Raw genomic sequence first — 16,510 nt, forward strand, 5'->3', positions numbered from 1 at the left:
TATAATTGTAAGAATGCTTACCACCAAACAGATTTTGGCTCCCATTGACTACCATAGTAGGAAAAAAAGGAATGGTAGTCAAAAGTGCCCATGAATTGTTTGCTGTCCTACGTTCTTCAAAATGCCTTCTTTTGTGTTCAATAGACCAAAGCAAATTATAAAGTAATTTTTCCTACTATGGGAGTCAATGTGGTGCAAGATCTGTTTGGTTATAAGCATTCTTCCAAATATCTTTCTCTGTGTTCATCAAAACAACGAAATGTGGATTTGGAACAACTCCAAGGTGAGTAAATGACAGAATTTTCATTTTTGGGTGAAGTATCCCTTTTGATCGGAATGCATTTTTACCCCACGTTGTAGTGAATGTAATGAAAAAGATACAGACATTTCAAGTCTTGTGGTTAAAAAGTCCATCACTGTCATAAAACATTTATGTTGAATGAAAATGTTTTAAAAATGACTGTTCTTAATGCAATACTGTACAGTATATATACTGTATATAATATATATATATATATATATACAGTATATATTTATATAGCTTATGGCCAGGGAGTTTCCAAAATTGAGACGACATTGCAAGTGATAACAATAATCCAAGGCATTTTTACACTTAAACACCACGCACTATACATACCACACAATGCTGCAGTGCTCCTAAATAGCTCTGCTTCACAGCATCAGTGAGAAACTGGACCTGTCGTTGTGTCTCATCCAGTCGCTGTCCAGGGTAACAGGAGTACGTCACTCTCTGCTCCGCTCTGTTGCTCTGCAGTCTCAGAAACCGCAGCTGGACCACACTGAGGGCTGGATACTCAAACTGACCAAGAACCAAAACATCGGTTTTGATGTTAACATTGGAGAAAATCTTACTGTGTGCAGGACCTGCATGATGGTTAGCATTATATATTGTTACTGTTAAAGTACAGACAATAAATCTTAAAAAGCATAGTAGCATGATTGTTTGAATTTAAAACATTTGTTACAAAAGCTTACTCTCTACCTATAAGTCAAGTGTTGTACCCTTGCATTTGGAAATTTAAATTAAATTAAATTTGATGTATATTGTATATTCACAATTTTCATTGTTGCAAAGCAGTTTGTCATTTGCAAATTATAATTAAAAGGTAATATTAATAATAATACAATGTACAAAATACATTAAAATAAATGGCATTATAGCAAGTTATTCTCTATGCAATAACATGAAACTAAACTGAAAGTATGAAAATAAATATTTGGTAACACTTTCCTTGAAGCATGTATGTATAATGCATCATAAAACTGGTTTTAAAGCATTGTAAGGCACCTTTTAATGCATTGTAATGTCTAAACAATAATTGTTATTAAAGTTAATACATTATAACAAATAGCAATTTATTCTTACACTACATATTTTAAATTGGTTATAATTCTTTACAACTACATATAATACATTACAACACACATTATGAAGAATTATAATTCTTTTTACTCTTTAATAACTCTTATAAAACACGTGGTGCTAGTTGCACATGAAACTTGAAAGCAGTGAATGTATCGGACTATTAAATGCAATATAACATTGCAAGAATACAGCATATTGGCATACAATGTGATCCCTAATTCCCTAAGTCCATGCCTAAACAGGACTTTAATGTAATGTTTAAAGGCCAAAAAACGATATTTTTAAAAAACCATCTGACAGCTTTGTGTAAAAAAATCTTCATAATTCTTTAATATTAAGATGAAATGTCTCTTCAAGCCGGACAACAACAGCTTTAATATCAAAGAGTCAAACTTTACTCAATGCAAAGTAAAAAGCTCAGTAGACTGATTGTGAAACTTACTTTAAAGCCACCCTCCAGTGAACTTAACCAGAAGAACGTGCTGTTATTCCCAGAGTCATTCAGCCAGTGTCTTATGGGCAGCTGTTGAAAACGGGAGCAGGAGAATGAGAATCGTTTGAGACGGAGAATCACAATAGTGCAATGTACGGCAGGACATTATTACATCTGTATCTCTGGGATGAAGGCAGGTCTCTGCTCCTGTCTCGGTGAAGTTACAGTACACCAGAAGAGCATCTATAGCACTGCCTTGGTTAGGGTCAATGTAGTAGAAACCTGCAACAGCATCAACATTATTTGATTCAAAGCAACTTACAGTATCTTCTATAGAAATGTCCAATTGCATAACTACTCAGTTATACAAAAATGCAATTGGTTTGCTTAAAAAAAGCAGTATAATTTTCCCAGGACACCACAGACAGGATTATGGACATTTTTGTTCAAGTTCTGACCGCTGGTGTAGTTGGGATGGCACAGCCAGAGCTCTAGACAGGTGGAGGCTGGATGTTGTTTGCTGCCATCAGGAGGGTCCACCAGCAGCCGGAGGTCATGGTACAGCGAGTCCAGCAGTGTCTGAATCAGAGAGTAACTGGGCTTGTCTGAACTATACATCAGGTCCTATTGGAGCACAAAGTGTGGAAAAAAAGTGAATTGCTGTGCATTTGAACTGAGGCACCAAGAATAAGCAACGATTTTATTCTTTCGTCACTGCATTATATAAGATAAAAGACACATATTTTGTTTCACCCTACATATCTGGCCGCAAAGAAAATCAAAACGAAACTATGAACAACTTGCCTTTATCTGGGTCAAGGTCAAGTTCAGAGAGACACCTGGAGGTCCTGGAGGCCCAGGCGGGCCCTAAAATGAACAAACAAACAGGAGGTGGAACGTAACACATACTGTAAAGGCCCTGTTTCACAGACACGGGTTATCTTAAACCAGGACTACGCCTTTGTTGAATTAAGATGTCGCTTTTATAAAAATGCCCAAAACAATAGCACTGATACATTTTAGGATATTTCTGGGCAAGTTACATTCATCTTAGACAGGTCAAGCATTTACTTTAGTCTGGAACTAGACTTAAACCTTGTCTGTGAAACCGGGCCAAAATGTTCTCTGTGATATAACGTTGTTGTAAACTTTTATAGGTATTTATAAAGGACCATAAGAAGGAACTTACTGGTAAGCCCCTTTGTCCAGGGAGCCCAGGATGCCCCTCAAACCCTTTAGGCCCCTAATATCAAAACAAAGGGTATTACCGATATTTACTGTAGGCTGTTTAATCTGCAGTACATCCTTTTAAACTGATGTATGAATTCTTGCTTAAGCAACTTTGGTAGACCAAAGATTGCATCTTTACTGGCTCTGTTTTAATTGATGTTTAAAATTAAAATTCACACCTTGTCTCCAAACAAGCCCTGTGGGATAGAGGAGATAAACAACACAGAAATTAGAAATGATCTTCACGCTCATTTATACAAAAAAACAGGGTGTCTGTGATAAAGCTTTGCACTACCCACGCTCGTGTCATTTAATAAATGAATTAAGCATGCTTCCATATCTCGAAAGGACAGGCTGTATTTGTATGCATCTGCAGGAGATGTGATGGTGCAAAAATTGGACGATGGATTAAAATGAACCGTTCTTAGTTTACCAAATGGGAAGTGGTAATAACCCATGCTCACCGGTAGTCCAGGTATTCCAGGTAATCCTCTGGGCCCAGCAGGGCCGATCCTCCCCTTAAGAGAAAATCTTACATTTTATATGCATTTTTATACATACGTGCAAGAACGTGTCTTTTTATATGATTTAAATATGTTTTTAAGGAGCAAGATTAAACATTTTACCCATTTTTCGGCCCTTACCTGTTCTCCTTTTGGTCCTGGAGGTCCAGGAGGTCCAATAGGCCCAAGACTACCCTAAAAATAACAAACCGTCATATTAAACACTAAATGTGCTGTTTCTCACTGAAGTCATTGGGGTCTCATTTGACCAAAATAATTTACCTTTAAACTGACTTTTCCTGGTGGACCAAGTGGGCCGTGATCTCCCTTCTCACCCTATTATGGGACAGCTAATGTATATGAATAATTCATTTATTACGGTAAAAAAGTATTTTCTAACCGTACCTCAGCTCCTTTAACACCCGTGGCCCCAGGATCTCCTCTCATGCCTGGCATTCCCTGTCACACAAATGAAACAATGTTTTAAAGCATCTTCATATGTAATGTGTCTTTTATACAATTTTTCTAGTTTCCTATTTCATGGACTAACTTACTATACTACCGCCCCATCCAGGATGGCCTTTCTCTCCCACATCTCCTTTCACGCCCTATTGGACAACCAAGAAAAAACCTAATGTTAACAGATGTCATGGGATTTAAAAACTAAACACATATTTTTGTGTTTGAATAGAATGTACAGTTAGTGCTTTTTAGATCATAACTGACCTTTTCTCCTCTTGGTCCTCTGGTTCCTCTCAACCCTGCTTTCCCTCTTTTACCCTTTGAAGGATATACATGACAAAATCGAAGAGATAAAATGAATAAAAAATGACTAAAATTGAGTCAATTCTTACAAATTTAGTTCAGTCTATTACACGGTGTCCAGCATATCTCAGAATGTTCATACTTTAAAAAGCATCGCATTATCTTACCCTCCGTCCGATGTGACCCGTTTTCCCCGATGCTCCGTTTTTGCCTTCATCCCCCTAAAAATGACATCAATAAGAAAACTGAATTGCAGATAAGTGCAAAATCTGTATTCTGAATGGCCACTTCAACCAGATCTCACATCTGACAGCAAGACGAGAAGTCATTGTGACCTCACCTTCTCTCCTTTCATCCCTTCCCTTCCTTCGGGTCCTGTGTTACCTGTGCGACCCTGCGACATCAAAACTCATTAAAGACCTGACAATCAAACCGCTCTTCTGAATTGAAGCGCAGACAGAATTTCAATAGCTCAAAAAGCTCAACTTATTTGTGCTGTCATCGATTCAAAAATTTATCACGATTAATTGCACATAACATTAATGTATTTAGTTATACTTTTACATTCTAAAAATGTCACATTTAATCTCCAAATGAATGTAGAAACAACAGATTTCTTTAAAAACATCATATTATGAATGAAAGGCAACGTTTTGATATAAGTACCGCAACTGACGTTTCCATAAAATTGATGATGTTTTATTTTATTTTAACATTAATTAGCCGTTCAACGTTGAAGTACAGTATAACTGAAAGCTATCATGTCTAACAGGTAGGAAATATACAGAAACTGAATGAAGTTCTCTAACAATGTAATGTCTTTAATGCTAAATTCTAAATTAAATACAGAATTAAAGCTATAAAACACATTGAATTCCTCTTTTCTTTTGTTCTTTGATCAACATTAGTGACAGGAGTCACTGCGGCGGGTTTAAGAATGCCGTCCCTTTAAGAGCTTCCGCTCTACACAGACGCCCTTACCTGTCGCAACTGTTTCAAATCGCGCTTAAATAGTTTAAAGGCCTTAACATGAATAAGAGCGTGATTATGTAATGTAACGCTAGACAACGGATTACGGATACAGCGTTAAATATTTTAATATTTAATATTTTTTTATCGCATGCGTTAAGACGTTCACGATGACAGCCCTACTAAGAATACTGTATATCTAATAATGTTGATCATTTACCAGAGATCCTGGTTGTCCTGGTAAGCCAACTACCCCTGATTCACCTTGTGAGCCCTGCGGGAATAAATCAATATTTTTATCAATCACTACAAGCATGCTATACTGTGCCATATAGTGTATTTCAGTAAAATGGGTTTTAATAGTCTGTACCTCTAAACCAGGCAGTCCAGGTGGTCCCTGAATGCCTGGAAGACCATCGGGCCCCTAAAGAAAGATACAACCACTTTAAACATACTAGAAGTAGGTTCACAGGCATTTTAAAGGTATCAAGAAACAGTCTTAGAAACAGTTATTGTGTGCATACCTCCAGCCCTAGTTCTCCTTTATCACCCGGATCTCCTTTCTCTCCTACAGGTCCCGGAAGACCTTTTGGGCCTACAGGACTCTCTGGACCGACGGGGCCAACACCACCCTGAGGGCCATAATATAAAAAATAAAAAGGTTCCTAGAATGAAAGCTTAACATAAGATATTAGTCTCATATTGTATTAAAAAACACAAGATAAACATGGGGAAAAAACACATTAAACCTGATTTGAGAGATGATGAGAAATGAGCATTACCTGTGACCCGTCTTTTCCTGTCTCACCTCTCACACCTTTGGGACCTCCAAATCCCTGGTTTAAAGCACAATTACAGGGTGGATTTATTATAAATACTGAAAACAACAAAACAGATATCTACATTAATATATTTGGACATCGATAAATCAAATATAAACAAAAAGTGCCATGTTACAATACTGTATGTAATGAATGTTCATAAATCAGAACCTCAGGTCCAGCATTTCCTGGTTCGCCGGGTAAACCACTGGGACCGAGCTCTCCCTGAAAGAGAAGATGGGTGTTAAATCATGAAATATATATGATAATTCAAATAGTGTAAGAGTGGAAAGTTTGGTTCTTTCTAAGTTTTCTTCATGCGATTTGCATCTAAAATTTGGTCATTCACAGAGAGACGAGACACATCCTATTAGAGCTATCAAATATGCAACCTTGTTTCCTGGAGATCCATCTGCCCCCACTGGACCTGGATGACCCGGTCCACCCTAAAAACAATGAACCAGGAACAGTTCATCAGTAAGGTTGACTATATGTCCACATTAGCAGTTTATCTAATATTTCTAACTAAAAACTCCAAAATAAAAGAAAACTTTCATCACTCACCTCCACACCTTTCAGACCTGCAGGACCGACCCCACCCATGAGCCCTGGTTCACCCTAAAACAAAAAGAGCCAATGATCACATTGTACAATAGGTGCTATGTCAATATGTCCATAGGTTGTTGCATTACAATTAAAAGAGAAACACAATTGTATTATAAAAGTATTGGAAAAATATTAATTTATATATGACATGACACTCACCTGCAGTCCAATGTGACCTTTATTTCCCTTCTGTCCCTTCTCTCCCTGTTCTCCCACATCTCCCCATGGCCCCTCCAAACCTGTAAACCCCAGTGGGCCGATATCACCCTGAGAACAAAAAAATCTTATGAGATTAAGGTTCTATTATCAGTGTCCTGACAATGTGTGCATAATTTATAACATAAACTATTTTTGATGGTAACATTTACATTTTTAAATGATAACATGGGAACAAAAGTTACCTTCTCTCCTTTAGGGCCTGAGTCACCAACAACACCAGACGGACCAGCATCACCCTTTATCAAATGAGAAAGACCAATATTTCCATTTCATAAGATGCCAAACGATGAGATAAATAAGATTATGGTGCAGATTTAAACCCCTCACCTCTCTACCTGCAGGCCCTGGTGGACCCATTAGACCCTTTATACCTGGAGGGCCAACATCTCCTTTATGTCCCTGAGGACCAGACTTTCCAAAGACACCTTTATCTCCCTGCATGTGTAAATATGTTTAAGAAAAAAAAATGTTTTGTTGTCATTATTGTTAATGGTTTAAAATGATAAGCTATTTTTAACCATTTAGTAATTGTCACCGGACCTTATCCCCTTTCCATCCAGGAGGTCCTTCCAAACCCGGTGGACCAGGAAAACCCTATAAAGGATCTGCTTATTAAAAAAATCAAACAACTTGAACAAATTTATGACAAGTTTTACACTGAGCATTACATGAAAAGCTTTGTAGAAGTCAGTTTGTTTGTTAAGTTTGTCTGTGCCAATCTAACCTGAGGTCCTTCTAGTCCAAGAGGCCCATCTTCACCAGGAGGACCCATCATTCCCTGCAAATCCATGAAACAATTTAGTTTAATGGAGCTCAATTTGTGACTTTTATTGTTTCTCAAAAACTCACACCTTCTCTCCTTTCTCCCCATCCACACCTGGCCCTCCATTTTCCCCCTGAGGACCCTTAAAAAACAAACAGACAAAACTGGATCAACGTCTGTCTGTCTTGTCAATCAACCTTTTAAAATCCATCATCGGTAGAGAAAGTTATTGTGTACAGGAATTCCCAAAGGTCCGCTTGGCCCTGTGTCCCCCAGTGGTCCGTTACTTCCACGAGGTCCCGGTTTTCCAATGACCCCACTGAATCCCTGCAGTCCTGGTGGTCCCTTTAATAGACAATCAATCATATCTCAAAAAGTCTTACAATTCACAATTAAAACCTATCACCAGAATGCTGGTGTTAATGAAAGAGCCGATTGTATGCTCACACAAGGTCCATCTGTTCCCTGAGGCCCGGGATCTCCCTGGCGGCCCTGTAAAAAAATGAAAGATTGTTGACAATATCAGAAAATAAATGATTTCATCACGGCTTTATGAGAATCAAACTACACTGAAGCAGTGAGGTCACAATGAGGTCTTATGTTATTGAATCTCATATGTTCTTCTTTGAGTAGTATATACCTGATGTCCTGGCAGGCCCCTCTCTCCTACTGGACCAGGGGGACCCTAAAAAGGTTGAGAATATTAGTCACGTCAATAAATGACACAATCACATTTTTCTACAGAATGAAAAATAGATGTGTTCTCCAATGTAAAGGGTCAGTAGCTCTCATTACAAATATTAGGTTTGACTTAAGATCACATGTTAGGTCACACACTTACCGAGGGTCCAGACTTCCCAGGAGAACCTGCAGGGCCTCTTATACCTGGCTCTCCCTACAAGAAAGACAATTATGTTAAATCATTAAACCGTTACTATTAAAGACAATCCACTCATCTGGAGATTTTTTTAAGGTCATCTATCTCTTTAACGGCAGGCAAAAACTGATGATGTGATATCTAAAGTTGGAAATTAAATGTGTCTTTACTCTTTCTCCGGTGTTGCCTGGTCTTCCTCTCATGCCTACATTTCCAGGAAAACCCTTATGAGAACACACAGAATGAGCCGCTACATTAAAACATCACCCTACGCATCATTCTCTATTAAAGATCTGTGAAGGGGTCACTTACATACATGCCAACGGGGCCCTGCGGTCCCTCGCGTCCTGTCTTTCCAGTGAAACCCTGAGAGAAATAATCACACACATGAATTATTATCAGAATGATTGATGATAAAGAATGTATATGAGAGCAACAATCTCGCCACCAACATACCCGTTCACCTGGTGGTCCTGGACTGCCCAGAGGCCCCTCTCGTCCAGGTGGTCCCTTATTGAAACACATATTCATCATTACAGATATCCATCAATAGAACTGTTTGTTAAGATTAAACTTAATAACATTTCAAATCAATAATAGTGATGTCACTGACGCGGAGTATGGATGAAAATTTACCATGGACCCCGGTGGTCCGTCCTGACCAGGCTCTCCAGCAACTCCTTGCAATCCCTAAGGTTTGAGAAACCAGGCGAGTACACATGTAAGTGGACATATTAAAGGATTTTTCCGCTGCAAACCAATGACCATTAATCTGAATGCATTCTGCATTTTACTGGAGTCTTTTATAGCTGGTAGGGTGCGAATGAACCTTGACAGGCATCACAAAATACTGCTGCCCACTGGGAACATCGCCTGTGTTTGTATAACCTCTTTATGATTCATAAAAGGCACAGCCCATCCTCTATAAAATGTGGTGGATAACACTGTATAAAGCTTAATTTACTGCCAAACACTGCTTACGAATACATCTGTTAAAGGTGCTTACTATGAAGGCTTTCAAATTGTATTGAATTCAAGTCAATAACTTTATAAAAGACTTAAAACCACGGGTTGGTGGGCTTTCCTACAAAGAGTGTTGAACCCACCATTGGTCCTTTACTTCCTGCATTACCCACAAGGCCTTGCAGTCCCTGAAGCGTAGAAAGAACAATACAATTTGAGTTAAAATACCTTTTGGAAGCTAACAAAAATGACTGTAGTATTGGTTTTGGTTTTACAACATAGTACATACTGTAAATAAATGGTATTTAATAACAAACAATAATATATATAAACAATCACCACTTGATACCATCACTAAAAAAAGCATTTAAATTCCATATAGTAAGTCTAACAACAAGATAATTTATTATCTGCAATTGTGATTTTATTGATTGTCATTATTATAGGCCTGCATTGCCACGTAAAATAAAATACCATAACAGAATTTAAATTTATTCTAAGAAAATGCAGAACATACCCTCACAATGTAATTTCTTTCATAAAAAAGATCTTTACTATAAAATATTTGGTTACAAACATTGCAAAAGGAAGATTAAGAAGTTGTCACTTGTCACAATTTTTATTCTGTTTTCATTTACTCACCCTCAAGTTGTTTCAAATCTGTGTACATTTCTTTGTTCTGATGAACACAGAAAAGATATTTTGAAGAATGCTTGTAATTAACCAAAAAGTTATTGGTCAACTATTGACTAACATATTGGGGAAAATCGCTTTAGAAAAGAAGATATTTTGAAGAATGTAGGAAAGCAAACAGTTTTATTGCACTTTTGTCTACCATTGTGTTTTTCCTACTATGGTAGTCAATAGTGGCCAAGAACTGTTTGGTTACCGACATTCTTACATTTACATTTAGATATTTGGCAGATGCTTTTATCCAAAGCGACTTACAAACAAGGTAAACAATAGAATCAAACTTCCAAACATCTTTCTCTGTGTTCAACAAAACAAAGACATTTAAAGAGATTTGAAACAACTGGAGGGCGAGTAAATGATGACATAATTTGTATTCTTTGGTGAACTGTCCCTTTCGTGTGCTTTAACAGCCTCTGTCAATTATTTACAGTACATGATGAACATACACAAATGATATTTATTTAACGGTTGTCATGGTATTAAAATATAGAATGGGAACCTGTGTACCAGGCTTTCCTTCAGCTCCGACAGGTCCTGGTGAGCCAGGCAAACCCTGCAACAAACACAACATAAAACTGACATCATCACCACTCTGCACAAAATATTTATATCATCTTCGGTAGTAAAGATTTGCCCTGCTCTGTTATTGTGTTTCTAGGACACTTACAGGAAGTCCGGGCATGCCGGTGTGACCCCTCTGCCCGGTTCGACCCTGAAAATGTGACGTGCATTGTTAAAGAGTTATACAAATGAACTTTCTGAAGGTTCTATGAACGGGCGAAGAATAAGTTACCCTTAGCCCTCTAGGACCAGGCTTTCCCTGAAGGCCTTCGGTACCTCGGTTTCCCTTCAATGAAACCAAGCGTGCACACATTAGTAACAGAGAATTTCGTAAATTCTAATAAAAACGTTCAATTTTGGGTTTTTATAAAATGGGACCACTGAGAATCGCAATCTCTGTAGTCAAGAGTAATTCTGACCTTCGGCCCCTCCTTGCCTAATTTGCCATGTGGACCAGCATCACCATCCTCACCCTGTGTGCGAGGGAACAGTATTATAATTACTTAAAATATTGTTAAAGTGGACGAGTAAACAATAAAATGTAATAATTATAAAGTACAGAAATATACGTGTAACTCGCACCTGAAATCCTTGTGGTCCTGGTAAACCTCTGTTGCCCGGGAAACCAGGAAATCCTGTTGGTCCTTGCTCGCCTTGAAGGCCCTGAATTCCTAAAGAACCTTTAGTACCCTGGTAGAGGAATATGATAATTTCTTAACAGCCTCCTACTGTTAAATGGCTATCATCTAACTGACAAAAAATGGATTTAAAATTAAAATTCTGTCATAATTTACTCAACTTTGCATAGTTTCAAATCTGTATAAATGTCTTCGTTCTGATGAACAAAGAGTAAGATATTTGGAAGAAAGCTTAAAACCAAACAGATCTTGCCCCCCATTGACTCCCATTGTAAAAATTGATTGAACACAAAAAGACATTTTGAAGAATGTAGGACAGCAAACAGTTCTGGGCCACTTTTGAATACCATTGTATTTTTCCTACTATGGAAGTCAACGGGGGAAAACTCTGTTTGGTTATAAGCATTCTTCCAAATATCTTTCTGTGTCAACAGAAAAAAGAAATGTATACAGATTTGGAGCAATTTGAAGGTGAGTAAATGATGACAGAATTTAAATTTTAGGGTGAAGCATCCCTTTAAAATAAGTATTAATATTTAAAGAGTTTGATATATACTTTATTTCCTTTAGGTCCGATGTCTCCCTTGTCACCTTCAGGTCCTTTATTGCCCTAACAAAGACGATCAAGAGCAAACATGAAATAGGTAGACATATAGATAGAAGATATCAGAAATGTCATTAACCTACATTGATGCCAGTAAATCCCTTTGGACCCTGGTCTCCCAACAAACCCTAAAATAAAAACATAACATTTGAAATAAAACTCATTTGCAGTATGTAAGAGATACAGCCTTGCTTACATTTACAATATGAAAAGTCTTTTCGCAAAGGATACTCTAGCCTTTATAAATAAATGATAATAAAACAAGCATTCTGCAATTGGCTCGGTTTTCTGTTTTTTGTCGAACGATCACTTCAACGATCAGGTTCATCAATCAAGTGAATAATCATGATGTCAATGATGAACCGAATATTTATTCTGAGCCAGACACACTTGTGATGAAATATCCGGTGTGAAATAAAGCTCCATCTGTCAGTCATTAACTGAGACTAAACATGTCAACAATCTCGATATCGAAACACATCTGGCAAAGAGAGCTACACTTCATTACACATGAAGTAAAGATGAACAAGAGAGAGATCTGTTATTTGGCTACATTCAAAAGCATAAAACACAGAATGAATTTACAAATCTTTTTACCTTAAGTCCTTCAAATCCTAGCTCCCCACGGGGGCCTACAGGCCCTGCAGGTCCCTGTGAGAGGCAAATGAGTAAATGAACTATAGCTGGGATACGCAAACAAATATGTCAAATTTGAAACCGTGATCATTCACACTTTTCATGTAGTCAATATACAAATGGCTTAATAATAGACTCTGCATAAGAACCTGGGACGGACATCACCACATCAATAATAAGTGAAAAGATTGGGTGAGAAGAGTGCAAGTATACTCACGGGTTCCCCTTTCGGGCCAGGTATACCCTCCCTGCCTGACAGCCCCTGTTGAAGAAACAGACAAATAAAAGAAAACAGTTCTTCTTTAAAAATTCACAATTGAATTCTAAATCACAGATATAACACTCACCTGTGGACCTCTGGGCCCTGGAGGTCCGATCTGTCCCTCTAATCCCTGAGGACCCTAATCACGACGTTAAATAATATTTAGATTCCATTTTGAAGTATCATTACACTGTAGCGCACAAAAGAAATAACATACCTGTGGACCCGGAAGGCCAACAGATCCTGAAGGCCCAGGTTCCCCCTAAAAAAATGAAACGCATATTCTACTTCTAGAACAGATTACTGTATGTGAACTGGGCAGACTGCCGTTAAAATAACAGTTAAATAATACTTACGCGAGACCCGTTAGGCCCCTGCGCACCAACTACACCTGTCCAACCAGGAGGTCCCTGAACACATTGATAAACAATAAGCGTTCATTTGATACAGCAGGTACATACTGCGGTGCACACTTTAGATGTTCTTGACCAGGACCTATAAAGATGATATGTAACAAGCAATTCATACAGTACGGATAGATTTGTCGTTTTTGACAATTTATGTTACTTACTGGTGTACCTGGAGGACCAGGTGGTCCATTTAACCCATCATCCCCCTGTAGTAAGTAAATATAAAAATGTCATTAAAATCGTCTTTCTAAAAACAGAAATTTTATTCCATATGCCAAATGATCTGTCTGTGGATAATGTGAGATAAGCAAATATTGTGTAATGCACAATTTAGATATTTGGGTATCACTTACATCTGGCCCGGTTTGCCCTTCGGATCCCTCCAGCCCTCTGATCCCATGAGGACCCTGAAAAGAATAAAAATACATTAATAAAAATTATTTAATAAAACATGTGAAAGTTGTATTTTCTTCCAACACGGCATTCATAGTTTGTGTACTGTAGAACTTACAGGAGGGCCGACAGGACCAGGAGGGCCTGGAGCTCCTTTTGAACCCTGTAAATATAAACCAAAGGTTTAATTATACCATTAAATATACAATGCCTTGCAAAAATTAAAAAAATTAAAAATTCTTCCACTGACCACTAGATGGCGATACATACAATTACTTCAGTCAACGCACTTTATAACACTGGGTAAGTATTTCTTGATTATTGGTTTAATCAATACTTACTTTCTCACCGGCTTTTCCCAGATCCCCATAAGAGCCTTCTGGTCCTATAAGGCCCTGGAAAAAGAAACGTTTTGGTGATACATGCTTCAGAGTACATTTGAGATACCAATGCAAGTTAGTGATGTAGTAACGTCATTGTACTGTACCTCCTCGCCCTTTTCTCCATGTGAGCCTGATTCTCCTTTATAGCCCAACGGACCCTGTGTTCCACAGATAAAAACTATTAACCATCCAAAACCACCATAAAATGATATATCGAATTTGCAAAATGTCCTGTAATTGTTACCGAAATGAAGAGTGATTAGATTATAGTGCTACATAGTAGAGGCACAAGTGTATCAACACCACACACAATGTTAAATATGGATTGACCTTTGGCCCTTGAATCCCTGGATCACCCTGAGGTCCATCCAACCCGTTTTCTCCATCTTTTCCATGGACACCTGCTCTTCCTACCACACCTTTTGGGCCGCGATCACCCTGCACAATTGTAAAGATTGAAAATGTAAAAATAAAAGAGAACATGCATTGCAAAGATGAACAAAAAGCTGGGTTTTTCAAACTTGTTCTAACGAAGGACCCCAAATATGATGAACCTTTTGCAAAGGACCCCTTTTTAAAATACAAATCATTTTTTGTACAAAGAAGCATTGAAATTGTCAACAAATAGTAAGTGTGATTTTATAAACTCAACATATTGATTGTGTAAATTAAGCTGTGATAATGTTCAGTAGAATTTTGCAGTCTTTTGCTTTTTAAAACAATTCTGGGGACCCCTTAAAAAATTCTGGAGGTGACCTACAGTATAATTATATTACTGCTTGCTTAGGTTTACAAAATATGCCTGAATAAATAACAGTGTTCTCTATAGGCTGGTAGATTCAACCCAAAACCACAAGCAAGAACCAAACACAACTGTCAAAAACAAGGGAGGGGTAGGTGGGATAGCACATAAAACTAGATTTGCTCATGTGCCTGTTTAAAACGTGTTGTGGGTTGTTGGAATGAGATTGTGTATTAAGGGATTTGAGTGTATTGCAATTCACTGTAATTTAAACGCTTAAGAACAAATTATAAAGCTGCAATGATAATTTGGTTTGGATACATAAATAAGGTTACAGAGATAATGTTACTGTTTATGGAGAAACATACATACAGAAGCTATGAGCGTGTTCAAATGTTAGTGTTGAAATGACTTTGGTGACTACATGCTTTGATTACTATGAGAGATTATTTTGGCCAGCCCTGCAGAAATAGGGAATCCACCCGAAGACATTCATCACATCCTGTATGTGTGTAGTTTCATTGTGATGGATACAATAGAAATGCAGCCTGAGATTGAAAAATGAGGAATGTGCTTCGTGCTGAAGGGCCCACACACAAAAACACGCGTCTTAATCAGGCTACTGTGTCATTTTTCATACCGTAGGTCACGCTGAACTAACAAAAACCCGAAAAAAGGCACCACTTCGTAATGACTTTCATTCAAATCAATCCTTGCATCCGAACCATCATGATGAAGCAATAAAATTTGTTAAAAAAAGCTTGAACTCTGTGTCATCTAATGCCTTTAGATCACAGACAAGACTTGTCACCGTCCTACAAAACAGTACAAACCGCAATGGGGCATTCAGAGTCATGGGTCTTTGTTTACATCTGTGGTTAAGTTTCAGCCATGAAGGTCAGAGCTGTGTCTCATAACTTCTCTTACCTCCCACACAGCTAAATCAAATGCAGTTTGTGATTTGATTCTTAATTGAGATGACATGATATTTGGCTCCGACAAATATATTAACAAATGCAGCTGTTGTAAACTGAAATGATTTTTTATGGGAAAATATTTTCTCTAGCTTACTTCACAGGGTCAACTATTAGAGACATTTGTTAATTAATTTGCTGAAACATGCAAAAGAATAAAAAATATCTGTCAGGAACAAGGTTATTATAGTTTAGTTAAACTAAAACTATTAAAACATTTCTTATTATTGAAATAAGGGAAAAAATGAAGTAATGCTCAAAAGTTACAAGCTGGAAATTATGAACATTTGTTGAATTTAACGAAAAACTAAACTAAAACTGAACAAAAATAATTAAACGTGTATATCAAACTAAATACAAATAAACTTAATAAAAAGACAAAAGCACATCATAATACAAAAATAATAATAAACTATGAGGACAAATATAGCGCCCAGTGGAGACCAAAATCTGGGTGCATAAATCCAGAAGTGAAGAAATACAGCAAAAGAAGAATGATTTTCCATACAATACCATAGTAGTTAGTAAGTTAGAAATAAGAAAATTCTGAATATAAAAATAAAAATGAATTCAAAATATCAATAAACTGAAATACCCCGTGACCCGAGGTAGTTCGGATAAGCGGTAGAAAATGGAATGGAAAAAAATAAACTGAAATAAGTTAAAGGAATAAACATT

General features: G+C 37.4%; 1 protein-coding gene across 1 annotated transcript in view; it reads right to left on the bottom strand.

Annotated features, from left to right (window-relative positions):
* The window catches only part of si:ch211-196i2.1 (collagen alpha-1(I) chain), a 57,475-nt gene that overhangs the window by 1,765 nt on the left and 39,200 nt on the right, over positions 1–16,510 (bottom strand). The window contains exons 13-67 of the mRNA XM_056730136.1: positions 14,447–14,554; positions 14,221–14,274; positions 14,075–14,128; positions 13,852–13,896; positions 13,694–13,747; positions 13,502–13,546; positions 13,287–13,340; positions 13,148–13,192; positions 13,016–13,069; positions 12,886–12,930; positions 12,630–12,683; positions 12,116–12,160; positions 11,985–12,038; positions 11,373–11,480; positions 11,210–11,263; positions 11,023–11,076; positions 10,897–10,941; positions 10,729–10,782; positions 9,680–9,724; positions 9,210–9,263; positions 9,030–9,083; positions 8,886–8,939; positions 8,744–8,797; positions 8,538–8,591; positions 8,337–8,381; positions 8,144–8,188; positions 7,934–8,041; positions 7,785–7,838; positions 7,658–7,711; positions 7,474–7,527; positions 7,261–7,368; positions 7,116–7,169; positions 6,874–6,981; positions 6,673–6,726; positions 6,501–6,554; positions 6,280–6,333; positions 6,070–6,123; positions 5,812–5,919; positions 5,658–5,711; positions 5,508–5,561; positions 4,659–4,712; positions 4,486–4,539; positions 4,280–4,333; positions 4,108–4,161; positions 3,959–4,012; positions 3,836–3,889; positions 3,695–3,748; positions 3,515–3,568; positions 3,230–3,247; positions 3,010–3,063; positions 2,625–2,687; positions 2,279–2,444; positions 1,993–2,102; positions 1,830–1,910; positions 638–820 (exon numbers count right to left, since the gene is read on the bottom strand). Coding sequence (XP_056586114.1) covers positions 638–820; positions 1,830–1,910; positions 1,993–2,102; positions 2,279–2,444; positions 2,625–2,687; positions 3,010–3,063; positions 3,230–3,247; positions 3,515–3,568; positions 3,695–3,748; positions 3,836–3,889; positions 3,959–4,012; positions 4,108–4,161; positions 4,280–4,333; positions 4,486–4,539; positions 4,659–4,712; positions 5,508–5,561; positions 5,658–5,711; positions 5,812–5,919; positions 6,070–6,123; positions 6,280–6,333; positions 6,501–6,554; positions 6,673–6,726; positions 6,874–6,981; positions 7,116–7,169; positions 7,261–7,368; positions 7,474–7,527; positions 7,658–7,711; positions 7,785–7,838; positions 7,934–8,041; positions 8,144–8,188; positions 8,337–8,381; positions 8,538–8,591; positions 8,744–8,797; positions 8,886–8,939; positions 9,030–9,083; positions 9,210–9,263; positions 9,680–9,724; positions 10,729–10,782; positions 10,897–10,941; positions 11,023–11,076; positions 11,210–11,263; positions 11,373–11,480; positions 11,985–12,038; positions 12,116–12,160; positions 12,630–12,683; positions 12,886–12,930; positions 13,016–13,069; positions 13,148–13,192; positions 13,287–13,340; positions 13,502–13,546; positions 13,694–13,747; positions 13,852–13,896; positions 14,075–14,128; positions 14,221–14,274; positions 14,447–14,554 — 3,510 coding nt within the window. The remainder of the gene's footprint in view (positions 1–637; positions 821–1,829; positions 1,911–1,992; positions 2,103–2,278; positions 2,445–2,624; positions 2,688–3,009; positions 3,064–3,229; positions 3,248–3,514; positions 3,569–3,694; positions 3,749–3,835; positions 3,890–3,958; positions 4,013–4,107; positions 4,162–4,279; positions 4,334–4,485; positions 4,540–4,658; positions 4,713–5,507; positions 5,562–5,657; positions 5,712–5,811; positions 5,920–6,069; positions 6,124–6,279; positions 6,334–6,500; positions 6,555–6,672; positions 6,727–6,873; positions 6,982–7,115; positions 7,170–7,260; positions 7,369–7,473; positions 7,528–7,657; positions 7,712–7,784; positions 7,839–7,933; positions 8,042–8,143; positions 8,189–8,336; positions 8,382–8,537; positions 8,592–8,743; positions 8,798–8,885; positions 8,940–9,029; positions 9,084–9,209; positions 9,264–9,679; positions 9,725–10,728; positions 10,783–10,896; positions 10,942–11,022; positions 11,077–11,209; positions 11,264–11,372; positions 11,481–11,984; positions 12,039–12,115; positions 12,161–12,629; positions 12,684–12,885; positions 12,931–13,015; positions 13,070–13,147; positions 13,193–13,286; positions 13,341–13,501; positions 13,547–13,693; positions 13,748–13,851; positions 13,897–14,074; positions 14,129–14,220; positions 14,275–14,446; positions 14,555–16,510) is intronic.

Source organism: Triplophysa dalaica, chromosome 19 (assembly GCF_015846415.1).
Source record: "Triplophysa dalaica isolate WHDGS20190420 chromosome 19, ASM1584641v1, whole genome shotgun sequence".
Lineage (NCBI taxonomy): Eukaryota > Metazoa > Chordata > Actinopteri > Cypriniformes > Nemacheilidae > Triplophysa > Triplophysa dalaica.